Source organism: Alosa alosa, chromosome 11 (assembly GCF_017589495.1).
Source record: "Alosa alosa isolate M-15738 ecotype Scorff River chromosome 11, AALO_Geno_1.1, whole genome shotgun sequence".
NCBI classification, from domain to species: domain Eukaryota; kingdom Metazoa; phylum Chordata; class Actinopteri; order Clupeiformes; family Clupeidae; genus Alosa; species Alosa alosa.
Window position 1 is genome coordinate 30,206,452 of NC_063199.1, and position 17,118 is coordinate 30,223,569.

Below are 17,118 nucleotides of genomic sequence, written 5' to 3' on the forward strand. Positions count from 1 at the left end.
TTGGTCCATCAAAAGGTCAAACCCAAATGATATCTGATACAACAATCAGAGTGACACACACACACACACACACACACACACACACACACACACACACACACACACACACACAAAACACACAGCAGGGCAGTGGTGGCCTTTCACTCTAAAGGTTAGACATTATGAGAATAGTGTCCCGTAGACAGACCGAGAGGCAGACAGAAGACAATGGCCCTGATGGGAAACTAATAACACATATAAGGCCACTAATTTACCGTCAGAACAGGGCAGTGACGGTCAGATGGGTTTAGGGAAGCTAAAATTGGTCCTATTCAATTCTAAAGTGTCATTTCCTCAGCAGACGTTCTGTCTTTGTTCAAGCACCGACGCCTCTCTCGATACTGAAAGACTGTGACCAGAACAGCCATTAGACAATTGCATGTGTCACTCAGCTGTCAGTATTCTATCTGCACCTCATTACGTTTCACATCCCGAGCTCCATTTAGAGTATTATTCATTTAAGTATGAAACTACACAAGCACTTCAAATACCTCTCATCATTTTTGCTAGTCTGAGGTAACAGTTAGCGAGCTAAGCTAGCAGCAGCTGTCTAGGCTAACCATAGAAAACCAAATGACTGCGCCATTCAAAGCAGGCCGGAATGCGCAAACAACATGACGTTTGTTTCACTCTAAGAAAACAACAAGACACAATCATCTCAAAGACACCATGAAAACAATAGGAGCCAGGCCTACCAGGCCTTACATGCTAAAAGTGGCTACATGCTACAAGATAAATGTATAAGTTAAACATAATAATTTAGTGAGTGGCCTATCGCAAGGTGATATGGGGATTTTAAAAGGAAGACTGTGTGTGTATCCTCGTGCTTGGTGTGTCGGGCATGGTGGTCAGGCCATACCTGGAGAATGTAGGAGGCCAGCTCAAAGACTACCTCACTGTCCACCTCAATCAGCTCCTGCAGAAAAGGAGACAGAGAGAGTTCATTTTTGGGTCATAGGCGCATACACACACACACACACACACACACACACACACACACACACACACACACACACACACACACACACACACACACAAGAACAGAGAATAGAGGGTGTGTAAGGTGAGAGGAGTATGAATCCTTAAGGTACCTTGGCCCACCCCCTATTCGTCTATTCACATGAGTAACACACTTCATTATCATTAACTCAGGGGGGGTCAAGAATGTAAGGAATGCGCTCCCATCAAAGACACACACACACACACACACACACACACACACACACACACACACACACGCACGCACGCACACACAGGAAGGTAATCTGAGGATTTACTCACACACACATAAGAAGTTAATTAAAAAAAAGATAAGGGCCAATAATGGAAAGGAGAAATTCTTCAGAACACAAACACATGTGTGTGTGTGTGTGTGTGTGTGTGTGTGTGTGTGTGTGTGTGTGTGTGTGTGTGTGTGTGTGTGTGTGTGTGTGTGTGTGTGTGTGTGTGTGTGTGTGTGTGTATGTGTGTGTGTGTGTGTGTGTGTATGCGTCACAATCTGGGACCTTTCCTGTGTGTGTATGTAAGGCTGCAGTCTGGACTCTGTCAGAGGAACACTGTGAGAGCATAGCGCTGTGGTTGGAGCATCAGGCTTCAGCAGTGAACCCAAATCTCTCTGAAAGATAACACAGGCACTGCCGGAAGTGTATCGATAGAGACAGATTAGATAAGGCGTGTGTGTGTGTGTGTGTGTGTGTGTGTGTGTGTGTGTGTGTGTGTGTGTGTGTGTCTATGTGTATTGTGTCTATGTTGTGAACATTTGTGTTTTTCGACGTGAATTTATTACTTCTCATGACATTAAGGACAAAAGGAGAATGAATGAGATAGCAAACAGCCATACATCATACAGATTGAGAGAAAGAGAGAGAGAGGGAAAGAGAGAGAGTTCGATAGAGGAGAGAGAGTTTCCAGACAAGCTGCTTCCTGAGCTCTGGATGAATATTCAAGTTATTGAGGTGGAGGTTATCTGGGCTTTGTAATTCACTCCCCCCTTTATCTGTCACACACACACATACACACACACACACACACACACACACACACACACACACACACACACACACACACAAACCCTCACACAGACATCCTCTAGCGGCAGGACATGAACATCACAACATTTAGTCCATTTAGTCCACACACACACACACACACACACACACACACACACACACACAACTTGCCTTATATATGCAAGACTTTGCATTGAGGAAGAAGAGCTCGATGGTAGCATTGTCCTTCAGGTAGGATATACTCTCAATGTAGAACCTGCAGAGAGAAGAGAGATGAGACTGTGTTTAATAGAACACGTCAAGAACCGAAACGGGACTTTGAACACTATATCTCACATGTTTATTTCAGTGATGTTGCTAAAACACTCTAGACCTGCATACAAGACCATGTCTCAAATCTGTTATCATTCACTTCCAGCGTTTTTAGCAGCATTCCTACTTTTGAATTCTCTTCACCTTACTTCTCTGTGGTCAAATCGAATGCTATCCTACACATATCACACATCCATTTCTGCACATTGAACATTTTTCAACTCTGGCCACAAGGGGTCATCACACCCCACACATCATAACACAGACACACACAGACACAGACACACACACTCACTGTCTTGCACTCAACGTATACAAATATGTATATGAACTATGTTGTTTATACTAGTACAACTGTCTGAATGTGAGGGTGTCTTGTGTAAACATCTCCGAGGCTGGTTGAGAAGAGTCTAGCTGTCAGATGCAACAAAATTCTTGAATTTTTTTATGTATTTATTTTTATCCTTTATTTATCCTTCATTTAATTTAATGAGAACAATCGCATCACAGGACACACGGACAGTACAGACATAATCCGTTTGGTCACACTTCGCTACAAGCAGAGAGATGGAGAGGAAGAGAGAGGGGGAGAGAGAGAGAAACAGAGAAGAGTAGAAGGGAGATGGAGAGAGGGGAGGGGGGGAGAGAGAGAGAGAGAGAGAGAGAGAAGAGTAGAAGGGAGATGGAGAGATAGTGTGTGAACCAAACCAACAGGCAAAAACAAATGTGTGTAAGAGACGTGAGAAAGATTGGGTGCTGCTCTATGATGAGTGTCCTCAGTGGGGTGAAGATTCGCTGGGACACGCGATCACTCATTCACACACACACACACACACACACACACACTTGGTGACTTGTGTGCAGCCAAGAAGCAATTGACCCTGAAAGAGTTGAAGCGTTTTATTGAATGTGTGCCTCTATGTGTGAGAGAGAGAGAGAGAGCAAGAGAGAGAGAGAGAGAATTAGAGTGAGAGGGAGAGAGTTGATTAAAATGGTATTGGCAGCTGGTTTAATTGGAGCGGGAATGTGCTTAATAGAGTTGGGGGGATGGAGGGACATCAGAGAGTTCAGCTCCCTCAATCAATACTCCAGTCAAGCAGAGTGAGAGGATTTAAACCAGTGGATCTCACACACACACACACACACACACAGAGAGAGAGAGAGAGAGAGAGAGAGAGAGAGAGAGATGAAACAATCTCCTCAGTGTGTGAAAAATCTCCTGAGTTATGCATATACATTTTGTCGGATTGTACGTGCATGTGTGTGTGTGTGAGAGAGAGCATATGTGTGTGTGTGAGGGTGAGGGAAGTGCACTGTAATGGTTAGGTCACCCTAGTCTGATCTTTCACCTTCTATTCAAAGTATGCCCTCACATCCAGGAAAACAACACAATGAATAATACATACGCAGCATTAATCCGATGTAAGCTTTTTAAACACACACACACACACACACATTCACAACAGTGTATATCAGATGATACACTTACGTAAGAGCATTGTGACTAAAACACAATGGAGTCTCTGGAGGCAAATGGAGTAATTCTGAAGCGACATCACAGACGTTCGTACGATACAAAAATTAGGACCCCTCCTACACACACACACACACACACACACACACACACACACACACACACACACACACACACACACACACAGATCCCACTCTCTCTCTGCATGCCGTAGAGGCTGGGCAGCCGTGTTTCCATGGTGACAGTGATTGATGGGAACGTGCAGGCTCAGGTGGTGATAATGAGCATGTGGGCAACATCTGATTGGCTGTGTGGCCTCTCAGCGGGCAGGTCAGACATGAAGCTCAGGGGCGTTTCATAGGTGTTCATGCATATGCCTGCCTGTAATTGACCTCTCTAATTTGCTCCTGTTAAATGAGCACACAAGTATGTGTACACACACACGCACACACACGTACACGCACAAACACACAGGTATTGACTTAACGTATGGTCATATTGAGACCTCAGTAAAAAGGCATAGATGGGGATGACATCAAATCATTCCCCCAGAGTAAAGCACTGTAGCTGCCTGGCTGATATAGCTGTTGGCTACAGCAACTCAAACTAGGTAGCACTGATTTTTTACGTTTTATTTCGTATCGACAGTACTCAATGACCTTGAGAAATAGAAAATCGCTGGAGTTTTCCTTTTAAAAGGGTGATATTTGAATGACACAATTAGAGCGTTATGTAAGCTAACAAAGAAACCAGAGAGCAGCTGAGGTGATTAGATTTGCTTGTTTTCTGCATACATTTATCTGCACTTGTTTTTCCACAGATTCAACACTGAGATTTTGATCTCACACAGAAACACACCTACGCACACACACACAAAAACAAGCTTTTATGTGATTAACAAGATATGGTGTACCACAGACATTTCTTTGCTCACTGCAAAGAGAGATAGTATCAGACATGTGGGAGGGAAAATTCAGTGAGTGTGTGTGCATGTGTGTGTGTGTGTGTGTGGTGTCATGTCAGTGTCTGTATGTGTGTGTGTATGTCAGGTCAGTGTGTGTGTGTGTGTGTGTGTGTGTGTTGTCCCCACCTTACGCAGAAGTAGAGGATGATGGGTCCAGACTTCTTAGGGAACTCGTGCTCCAGCACACGCCTGTCCAGCTGCAGCCAGCTGAAGTGACCCCTGCAACACAGAACCACAGTCGTCAGTGGCGTCAGCATCTCCTTCCTCACCCCAACATCATCATCATCCTCACTGTCACCGTCACTGGCCTCAGCAGTGCAGTCACACCACCAACTAGGGCTGTAACGAACGGTACACAAAAATCATTCGGTGCGTACCTCGCTGTTGTCCCGGTTGGGTTCATTTTCAGTACAGTAAGCCTAAGTACTGCTTGCCTAACATTTACTGACAATATTGCTGATGCTCAACACATACAAGCAGTAAGAGTATTTTGAAAAAGGTGTCAAATTTTTTTTGCCATTAATTTACTAAACTGACGTATGGTCTGCACCTTAATATGTTTGTGTGGGAACTTCGATTTGAAATGGTCAGCACACGAAAAAAGCCTACTGTTGATTACTGTTTAAAGGCTGTTATGTGGGCAGTTGTGGGAAGTTTCCTTGCTAACATAATATAAACTGACTGGCAGACACCTCGCAAATAACCTCATACTTATTTTCTGGTTACAATAACTAGCTCATTGGAATATACTGTGTCTATTTCTCGATAAACTTTACATAATCTAAGCAAGAAAAGGCCAAACTAATAACACTGATATTTCAGCATGGCACAGCAGTCTATGGAGTTTGCCATTCTGACTACCGTTTCGGTGGTGAGTGACGCAGACCCAGTACCTATAATATGGTTCGGTATGAATATGTGTACCTTTACACCCCTACCACCAACAATACCATAATCAGAATGATAATGATCACACTCATTACCACCTCATCCTCACCAACCCCATCATCACCATTATCATCATCAATATTTTCATTGCTATTACTACATTAATACACACAGTATATTTTAATACTATTGGCTACAATAATTTATTATTATTATTATTACTACTATTAATATTACCATTACTACTACTACCATTTCATTATTATTATTATTATTATTACTATTTCAATATCATTATTATTAATACTACTTACTACTATTACTATTACCATTATTTCACATTACCATTACTTTTCATTATTACTTACTTACTACTACTTTATTATTATTAATATTATTATTACTACTGGCTTACCATTAATATTTTCATTATTATTATTACTATTACCATTTACTAATTTAATATTAATAATCATTACTAATACTACGACACATTATTGCTTTTACTTTTTACTACTACGACATTTATTAATATTAATACTACTAAGCCAATTAATAATACTATTTATATTTTATTATTTTACTGTTATTGGTTATTAATTATCATTACCATCACTACCACCATCATCATCAATCATCATCATCATCGCCACATGTGTGTGTGTGTGTGTGTGTGTGTGTGTGTGTGTGTGTGTGTGCATGTGTGTTTCAAATGTTGTAGTCCAAGAGACAGCAGAGCAGAATATTTATTCAGCACAACTCCCTGGCAACAACATCTCTATTAGCATGCGTTCCCCCGACAACAGAGTCTGTTATGTACACGGGGTCAGAGGTCGGCAGACTGCATTTCAAAATAAAAAGCCACAAATATCACATTCCCCCTCCAGAGCCCTGGAATCCCTGCTGAGCAGCAGTCTCTGTGTGCGTCAGACTTCAGTGTCTTTTGCATGTGTGTGTGTGTGTGTGTGTGTGTGTGTGTGTGCGTGCGTGTGTGTGTGTGTGTGACTGCACAGCTCTAACAAATGTCACACAGCAGTGGGCCCTGGCTTCAGTGTCAGCATGAAGAGACTACAGCAGCTAGAAAACATGAGAGGGATGGAGAGAGAGGAGGGAGAGGATGAGGAGAAGAAGGAGAAGGGGAGAGGGAGAGGGGGATGAGGGAGAGGGGGATGAGGGAGAGGAGGAGGGAGGGAGAGAAGAGGTGAGGAGGGACAGAGGGAGAGGGAGGGGATGAGGAGAGGAGGAGGAGGAGGGAGGGGGAGGAGGAGGGAGGAGGAGGAGGGAGAAGCAGGGAGAGGAGGAGGAGGAGGGAGAGAGGGGGGATGAGAGGGACAGAGGAGGAGAGAGAGAGGGGATGAGGAGAGGGGAGGAGGGAGGAGGAGAGAGGGGATGAGGAGAGGAGGAGGAGAGAGGGGAGGAGGAGGGAGGAGGAGGAGGAGGGAGATAAGAGGGATGAGGGAGGAGGAGGAGGGAGAGAGAGGGGGATGAGGAGAGGGACAGAGGAGAGGGAGAGAGAGGGGGATGAGGAGAGGGAGGAGGAGGAGGGAGAGAGGAGGAGAGGAGGAGGAGGAGAGGGGGATGAGGAGAGGGACAGAGGAGGAGAGAGAGGGGGATGAGGAGAGGGACAGAGGGAGAGGGGATGAGGAGGGAGGAGGGAGAGGGAGGGGTGGAGGGACAGAGGGAGGGAGAGGAGGGAGGAGAGGGAGGAGGAGAGAGGGGAGGAGGAGAGGGAGGAGGAGGGAGAGAGAGGGGGATGAGGAGAGGGACAGGAGGGGAGAGAGGATGAGAGAGAGGGAGGGAGAGGAGAGAGAGAGAGGGGGATGAGGAGAGGGACAGAGGGAGAGGGAGAGAGAGAGGGGAGGAGGAGAGGGACAGAGGGAGAGGGAGAGAGAGAGGGGGAGGAGGAGAGGGAGGAGGGAGAGAGGGGGAGGAGGAGAGGAGGAGGGAGAGAGAGGGGGATGAGGAGAGGAGGAGGAGGAGGGAGAGAGAGGGGGATGAGGAGAGGGAGGAGGGAGAGAGAGGGGGATGAGGAGAGGGAGGGAGGGAGAGAGAGGGGGATGAGGAGAGGGGAGGAGGAGAGGGAGAGAGAGAGGGGGATGAGGAGAGGAGGAGGAGAGAGAGGGGGATGAGGAGGAGGAGGAGGAGAGGGGGATGAGGAGAGGGACAGAGGGAGAGGGAGAGAGAGGGGTATTGAGGAGAGGGGGATGAGGGAGGAGGAGGGAGGGAGAGGGGCAGACTGCAGGAAATAAATCATTTACAAATAAAAAATACAAAGGTGAGAGAGAAGCGAGCAAGGACACACTCTGAGGGTGAGAAAGGCTGTGACAAAAAAGAGATTAAGAGATAGCTTGCTTTCCCCCATCCTGCCACAGCCAATCAGCCGCAACCATCTCCAGCTTTCCCCTCCCACATGTCAACAGTCACATTGCATACAAATGTGCACTGTTTAAAACTCCCTGTTAGACAGCCCTGACGCAAGCACAGCACATTCCAACAGGAGAAACAGACAGACGCAGGGAAAGAGAGAGAGAGAAACAGAGAGAGAGGGGAGAGAGAGAGGGGAGAGAGAGAGAGAGAGAGAGAGGAGGAGAGAGAGGAGAGAGAGGGGGGGGGCAGAGACAGACAGACATGGGAAATCGAGACCCTCAGGACCCTGTGAAGGCAGTGAGCTGGTAAAAGCCCAGTCCCGACGTCTGTCCCACCGTCCCCTCCCGCTTGTTTACACGGCACCTGCCACCGCTACACACACACACACACACACACACACACACACCGTTTGGACACTCACGTCTCGTCTGTGTACGCGATCCCAAAGTACTCCTTCTCCTTCAGGTTGAAGTGGGACGCCACCAGGTCCAGCAGGTCCTTGGCCATCAGCTTGGGCTGTAGGACACACAGGAGGAAGAGGAAGAGGAAGAGGAAGAGGGGCGTTTAGATACAAAAGGCCTCGTGAATTACGACAGGGAGCACAACTCAAGTCACTTAAAGGCTCCCCTAAAGTCAGTGTTCATCCTCAGTACAGAGGACACATACAGAGACATTGCCTAGAAGCTCAAATGTGAGGGAATCTTTCAGCTCAATTCACCCCTTTTCCTTTCCTCAGTAGAAGTGCAACCATTAGACACCAATTTGGCTCAATTAGGTCAATTAGAAGCCGGTGGTCTTTGTTTTGTAAGATAATATCCATATAGAATCCAATATCACTATCTACAAGGATACAAGGAGTTTATTTGTCAAATAGGCCACATAGAGATACTTTGTAAAACACGTAGTGAAATGGCATTTGGCACACACATCTATTTCATATACATATATAGTTCACTTATGAGCACAAGGAGATGCACTGGGGGTGAACTCACACCTTGGTTAAGGTTATTCAAGTACTGCCTAAAACCCTGGGTCTTTAAGACCCAGAAGCACTGCTTACATTACGACCATGACAGACATTTAGCCTTCATTTAAATTCAATCTCCATCTCTATCTCTGTCTCAGTCTCACCTCCTCTTCCTCGCTCTCAGCACCTCTGTGGAGTGTGTGTGCTCAGGGAGTGTGTGTGTGTGTGTGTGTGTGTGTGTGTGTATTCTAATGACTATTGATTTACTGCAGTGACTCAGCAGTTTGGGCAGAAGGCCATCTCTGAGACTGCCAGAGAGTGCAGGTGTGTGTGTGCGAGTGAGTGTGAGAGTGTGTGTGAGTATGCATTTAGTTCATCGTCTCAGAATCTCCCAGAGGACACAAGCTCACTGCAGTGACCACACCTTCTTTAGACCCATATCCTCATGCCCACAAGGCATACACGGAGGATACCACATGCACCAAGGTTAAGAGAGAGAGAGAGTGAGTGTATGAGTGTGTGTGTACGTGTGTGTGTGAGCGTGTCAAAAACTGCCGCATGCTGCTTCCTAGCTTGTGGCAGTTTTGTGTCAGTGGGTGAATAGGCTGTGTGTGTGTGTGTGTGTGTGTGTCTGTGTGTTTTTATCTTCTGTGTACGCATGTGTACGTGCATGTGTGAGTATGTGTGTGTTTGTGTGTGTCTATGCGCGTGCATGTGTGTGTTTGAGCGTGCATGTGTGTGTGTGTGTGTGTGTGTGTGTGTGTGTGTGTGTGTGTGTGTGTGTGTGTGTGTGCATGTGTGTGTTTGAGCGTGCATGTGTGTGTGTGTGTGTGAGAGAGAAAGAGGCCATGTGTACGTGCTTGCAAGCCTTCCTGGCTAGTGGTTAACCATGGGTGTGCCTCTTTCCCTGTGCTCAGGGAGAATGTTCGGGAAGCCCTGGAACTGTGGCTCACACACACACAAAAACCCCACCCCTAGAAAACACACACACCTAACCTATCAAACCTAAACTTACAACAATTACACAGTACACTCTTAAAACTAACCACTAACTTCGCTTACACTTCATAACTTAAAACCCATCACATTATGACCCTTTATGTCATTTTCATAAAATAAAACGCTAAGCCTGAGCTGAACTGGGACCTGCTTTTCTCTTTAGCATGAAATAAAACAGGGCAGCCCTCCACCACAGCCCGCGGAGCATGCTAGAGTTCTTTAGCTCGGCCCCTGATGGCTCTTCAGTCGAACGGGATCAAACAAGACTCAAGTGGTGCTTCAGTCTTTAAGCTCTGGTTAACACGGTTAGGGAATTCAGTGGCTTTTCTATAGGAAAGAGAGAGAGAGAGAGAGAGAGAGAGAGATGATTTTGCTCAGAGCAAGAGGAATATGAGGCTGGAGAGGCTAATGGGCATCTCGCTCTGGTTGGCACACAGCACGGCCACATAGACACATAGACACACACACACATACACACACACACACACACAGAGACACACAAAAACAAGGAAGAGAAAGAGGAGGAAGAAAAAGACAGAATGGACACCCCCTAACACACACACACACACACACACACACACACACACACACACACACAGAAACAAGGAAGAAAAAGACAGAATGGACACCCCCTAACACACACACACTGCAGCCATGTGTCCCACTCCACTCCACTCCGCTCCTCTCCTCTCTGCTCTAATTACTATTTTGGTTCGGCCCGCCCCTCTACAGGCCACTTCCAATTAAGCCACGCCGTCAGCGAGCAGCAACAATAATCAGTTAAGTCTCTCAGACCGGCCCGCCCCGCCCCGCCGAGCACGGCACGACACGGCACGACACCGCACGGTGAGGCCAAAAATAACCCCAGAAAATCTGGAGCGACTGTACAATCACATCTTCTACTGCTGTGTCAAAGAGAGGAGAAGGCAAGGAAAGAGAGAGAGAGGGAGGGAGAGGGAATAGAGAGAGAGAGAGAGAGGATAGAGAGGGGGATCAAGGAGAAAGAGGAAGAGAGAGAGAGCGCGCGAAAGAAGAGATGATGGCAGGAAGCAAAACAGCAGGGATGGAGAAAAGCGGAGGGGAGGAGAGGGGGAGGATGAGATAGAGAGAAGTAAAGGAGAAGAGAAGAGAAGGATGTGGTGTTGTAGAGGAGAGGGAGGGGATGTGGGAGGATGAGATAGAAAGAAGTAAAGGAGAAGAGAAGAGAAGAGAAGGATGTGGTGTTGTAGAGGAGAGGGAGGGGATGTGGGAAATCACTGGGTCTCTTTTGGTTATTGAGGAGCTGTTGGAAACTACACTACCCAGGATGCCACAGCTCCTGGCAGGCTGGCGGCCCAGTGGAGACAGGATGGCCTCTACTTTGTTCCCCTGCAGAAACACCAGACCAACATGTTTCTCTCAGGGCTTTCACAGGCACTACATTTGCTTTGTGGGTTTTGCATATTAAGGACAGCGCTTTATCCGAAACAAGCACACTTGGCTGCAGATCTAAAATGTGGCTTTGCAGACTCACACACATACTTGCCAAGATTTCACAATCGGATTTCTATTAAAGATCTCTGTTTACCTGGGATAACCTGGCTGATTGTATATTTTCTGTACATTTACACTATCCCGTGCATTCCCAAAGTGGATGTCAGCAGTATAGCACAGCTTTGCTCTTGCCACATTTCCATCAGTTGTGCTGAGAGCAATGCTGTCTGTAGCACAACTCAGCACAATGCAAATGAGTGGAGCCAGATAGCAGCAAAGTCTGTGCATCTCACAGGCATAATGGCTTGCTCTCTGTGCATAACACAGGCATATAGGCTTGCTCTCTGTGCATGTCGCAGGGACATAGGCTTACTGTAATTAACATAGCAATCCTTGGGAATTAAAAATTCCTATAAACAAAAGTCAATTTCCTTATAGCAGTTTCCAGATGGAGTTTCCCTCCCTCCCTCCCTCTCTCTGTCTCTCTCCCTCCTTCCCTCCCTTCATCCCTCTCCCTTGTTTATTTGCATACTAATCTGGCGAGGACGGGGCTATAGGTGATGGAGCTCCCCCCAGTCTGACAGCAGAGGGGCTTTCTGCATCCCACATGCCCTATAAATCAGCACACGCGTTTTAATCTAATCAGGCACAGCAATGTGGAGAAAAATAACCCACTTCCTCAATTAGGGCACAGTGGGAAGGTATTTGTGGCTATATGTGTGTGTGTGTTTTTGTTGTTTGTGTGTGTGTGTGTGTGGGTATGTGTGTGTGTGTGTGTGTGTGTGTGTGTGTGTGTGGGTGAGTATGTGTGTGTGTGGGTGGGTATGTGTGTGTGTGTGTGTGTGTGTGTGTGTGCGCATGTGTGTGTGTGTGTGTATTTGTGTGTGTGCTGGAGCGGTCTATTTACTGCTCTGTGGGCAGTAATTTTCAAAGGTTGTTTGTTGTGCATATGTCGGTGTTGGCTTGCAGACACACACTGCACACTCACACACTTCTGTCTGACTCTGACATCACTTCACTGGGCATCCCATTCTGGAACGAGTCTGGCCTACATGTGGAACGGATCTGTCCTAACGCCACGCCCAATTCCATCAGAACTCAACTTAAAGACGGAGAGTCTTAGCGCATGGACCAAACATCATTCTTATTGCTGGGTAAATAGATACAGTATATTTAAACATGACTATATCTAAAATACAGTATGTAAAGGATAAATATACATATTTACAGTATATTTGTTATACATTTACATTTAGTTATATTAATGTTTGGTCCATGCATTTGATACTGTGAAGACTTTGCCCGTCTTTCAAATGAAGGCCCTCTGTCTCCCGACCACGTGGCAGCCATACCCCCCCTCCCTCTCTCTCTCATTCTTGTTTCTTTCTCTCTTTTCACCCTCTCTCTCTATCCTACGCTCCCGCGCAGCAGAGGTCAGATGGTCGAATGTAATCACGGTTTCATTAAGTGTCATTTCCAGGTGTAATCACTCTTTGGGTATGTTGGGAATTTGACCCCACACGGGGCCAGCAGCGAAGGCTAGACCTGATGTCAGTATGTGTTTGAGTGTGTGTGTGTGTGTGTGTGTGTGTGTGTGTGTTTCAGATGAGATGAGGTCTTCTGCCGGGCTACCTCTCATTACAGAATGATGACACACACACACACGCACAGACATGTGAGAGAGGATGACATTTCCCCTGCACTCTGCAATTACTCCAACCACCTCACTAGGCCTTCCAGAGAAGACAGACGCTGACTGGACATGCTCCCGTTGATTCACGGAGCGAAACGCCGGCCAAAGCCAAGATCAGAGTGGGCCGCGGCGCATGTGAAAGAGCTGTCTCGTCCTCACTGCCCTGCACATCACCTGAGGTGAGAGCTGGTAGAAAAAACGGCAAAGGTGTGGTGCGTTTGAAGTTGGGTGATGTCATGAAGCGGCTACTTGAAGCCTATACTTTAGGCAGAGCCACTGAGAGCACACGCCGCTGGAGGTTTGGTTTGGCGAATGTGTGCGGTTGCTTGATGTCATGTTGTGGTGGTGATGCGAGGGTCAGAAATGGCAGACTACTGTAGACTAGACATGCTGTCATGTCATGCGCTTTGGCAAAAGGTCAGTTTGGTCCGAGCATCTGGTGTGGTGAGAAGTGTCCATTGACAGTGTCCAGTCCTAGTGGCGGAGTTTTGACTTGGAAATGGAAGCATCAGTGATGTTCCATTGCACTCCATGTTTTAGCTTTCCCTCAGTGTAGAAACATGAGCTGATCCTGATGAGACATGGCAGAAATTTCCGGATCCCCCACAGGGGGGTGGGGGGATGAGTGGGGGTGGTTGTGGGGGTGGGGGATGAGTGGGGGGTGGCATTTCAAGTGTCGAGCGTGTAGGAGGCACATCCGGTGTGAACAGAGATTAAATAAGAGTGAGTGAGTGTGAGGGGGGATAGCAATCATAGGGACTCATCAGGAGATTAATGACAACACACACACATGCACACACACACACACACACACACACACACAGCCCCCTGCTAACATCTCTTCTCCGAGCACATGCTGTGTGCGCCACCTTTCATTCAGCATCCCGCAAATGCGCACATGCCTTTGGGCCCACACACACAAGCATAGACACACACAAATGCACAGAAACACATACTGTACTAGTAAACTCCCTAAAGTGCACTCACCGGTGTCTGTAAGTGCAGGCTGATATCCTTCTAAATGACGCCTCTGCTGTCAGAGATATGTGTTGAGTCACAGGTAAGCTTGTTCTTACATAAAAGAGCAGGCTCAGCTTACAGCCTATGGCCAGATAGCCGTTTCAGCGTGAATATCTCTGTAATGTAGATGTCAGTTGAAACTGTCCCTGTGGCCGCAACAGCAGAGAGAACACTGCGGCATAAACCAACGCGTGACAGAAAATACTCTCAAGCATCTCACGCCACTCAACTGGCCTTATTTCTCTGCTGGAGGCGCTCTCACTTGCCCATAGGGGGCGCTATGCTGAGAAGCGTCAGAGGAAGGACCTGAGGGGACAGAGAGGGAGACACACAGACAGCATCTCACCAGTACTTTTTATTAAGAGGGTGCCACCATAAAGATGTGTTAACGTAGCCTAAGCACTGCAGTGCTGCACACTGATTAAGAGACCCTGAGGCTGTAGTAATCTTAGAGAACAAAGACCAACGCCTCACCTAACCACACCTGCAATGACCGCGCCCTGGCACATTACACAGGGCTTAGCACTGCAGCAGCAATTTAGAGCATTCAATCTGGCCAGTGTTAGACAAGCACGAGCAGTAAAGACTGGACAGCCTAACACAAACATACCGGTAAGCGTGTGTTTACACACACACACACACACACACACACACACACACTAACACTTAGATGCCTTAATTATGGCACTTTTTAAATTACAGCCTGAGCTACAGAGAGAGGGAGGGGACACACACACATAAACCAAAACACACACCTCAATTCAGCCGAGTTGTTACACACACACACACACACACACACAGAGAGAACACACCTCAGTTCAGGTTGCTTATAACACACCTTAACCCTAGGTTTCCTGTTGGCAGGTTTAAGGGTTTAAATGAGAGATAGAGATGAGAGATAGAGAGAGAAAAAAGAAAAAGAGAAGAGCAAGAGAGATAAAAGAGAGAGAGATAGAGAGAAATGAAAGAGAGAGAGAGAGAGGAGAAAGAGAGATAGATGAGGGAATGACAGAGAATGTAGCTCAACACAGATAGCCTTTAAAATTATAACCAGTGATGATTGAAAAACACGCCACAGCATCCCAGTCATCCTTCTGTGGGCCTCTTCTTCAGGCAGCTGCAGACAGGCCACAGTGGACAGCGGGTGTCCAGCACATGCACTAACCGCTGGAGGAATGCAGCAGCCGTCAACACAAACACGCCTGGCCCACCACACAAGTAAACAAGGCAGAGCATTCATCGCCATTACACAACATCTGATATGACAAGATATCATACACACACACACATACACACACAAACACACATAACACACTCACACACACAAACACAGAGACACAAACACCCGCCCACAGATGAACACCACTACCATGAGTGGCAGTTTCTTGAAAAACTTTGCAAATGGCAACTCTCAAGAGTCACACAGGAGCGTACACAAAGACACAGACACAGACGCATAGACACACACACAGACACACACACACACACAGACACAAAGACACACACACACACAGAGACACACAGACACACACACAGACACACAGACACGGAGACACACAGACACACACACACACAGACACACACAGACACACTCACACACACACACACGCACACACACACACACAGATGGAGACTGTAATGAGTGGAGGAAGAGGAAAGGGAAGAGAATGCAGGGGAATGATTCTCCTGAGGACAAACCCTGTGATCATGCAGGACACCAACTCCGAGCACAGGACACTTGCCCCCCCTTCCACTACACAGAGAGTGCTTATGTGGAGACTGTGTACAGTGTGTGTGTGTGTGTGTGTGTGTGTGTGTGTGTGTGTGTGTGTGTGTGTGTGTGTGTGTGTGGTGAAGTTTGAAGTTCTTTACATCTCTCTATGATGTGTGTTTGTTTGTGTGTGTGTGTGTGTGTGTGTGTGTAATGTGTTGGGTAAGTGTGTGTGTGTGTGTGTTTTGCCCCATTGGCACACTTGTTGACTCTAAGGTAAATCAGTGAGAACGGTTCATGCAGGTTAAGGACCCCTCGGGGGTCGTCTTAAAACTCCCCTGCCCCCCCCCCCCCAAAAACAAATAACAAGCAGGGAAACCTGGAATTACACCAGAATCCCTACAGCATAATTACTATATATATATATATATATATATATCGCTCACAGAAAGAGAGATATGGAGAAGCTCCGAGCTCAGAGCGACATAAGAGAGGGATGAAGAGAGGGAGATGGAGAAGGAGAAGATACAGTGAGATATTAAAGAGAAAAAAAAGGGGGAACGTGCAAAAGGGTGAGTGAAGAAATAGCCTAAAAAGAAAAATAAACAGAGAGAAAGGGATGAATGAAAGAAAGAAAGAAAGAAAGAAAAGGGATGGGAGAAATCAGAGAGTGCTGCCCTATCTATACCTGTGAGGTGAGAGAGTAATAGCTGTAGTAATATGTGCAATTCTGGTTCAGTCTCACTTTAGAACGACTATAAAAGCCATGCTACATATAGCCTACATGTTACACTCCATAAACACATAAACACATAAACACACACACACACACACACACACACACACACACACACACACACACACACACAAACACACACACACACACACACACACACACACACAGAGGCACCCATGAAGTAACACACACCCTCACACTCATATCGTCCTTCTGCGGAGCCCTATGAATCTGCAGTAAGGCATGTCAGAATCCCAGCACAGGCCTACAGCACTGTGGTAACTTTAGAGAGGACGACTCCAGTGTGGAGACTTGTGTCTTCTCTCTTTGCCACTCCACTCATACCACTTTGTGTGTGTGTGTGTGTGTGTGTGTGTGTGTGTGTGTGTGTGTGTGTGTGTGTGTGTGTGTGTTTCAGTGGATGTCTCTGCCTCAGACAGCAGCAGCCAGCTCTGCTAAATTAACC

The 17,118-nt window shown here is 46.7% G+C and overlaps 1 protein-coding gene across 1 annotated transcript in view; it reads right to left on the bottom strand.

Annotated features, from left to right (window-relative positions):
* The window catches only part of frmd4a (FERM domain containing 4A), an 80,602-nt gene that overhangs the window by 34,091 nt on the left and 29,393 nt on the right, over positions 1 to 17,118 (bottom strand). The window contains 4 exon segments of the mRNA XM_048258045.1: positions 899 to 955; positions 2,220 to 2,304; positions 4,925 to 5,017; positions 8,475 to 8,569. Of these exon segments, the coding sequence (XP_048114002.1) occupies positions 899 to 955; positions 2,220 to 2,304; positions 4,925 to 5,017; positions 8,475 to 8,569 (330 nt within the window).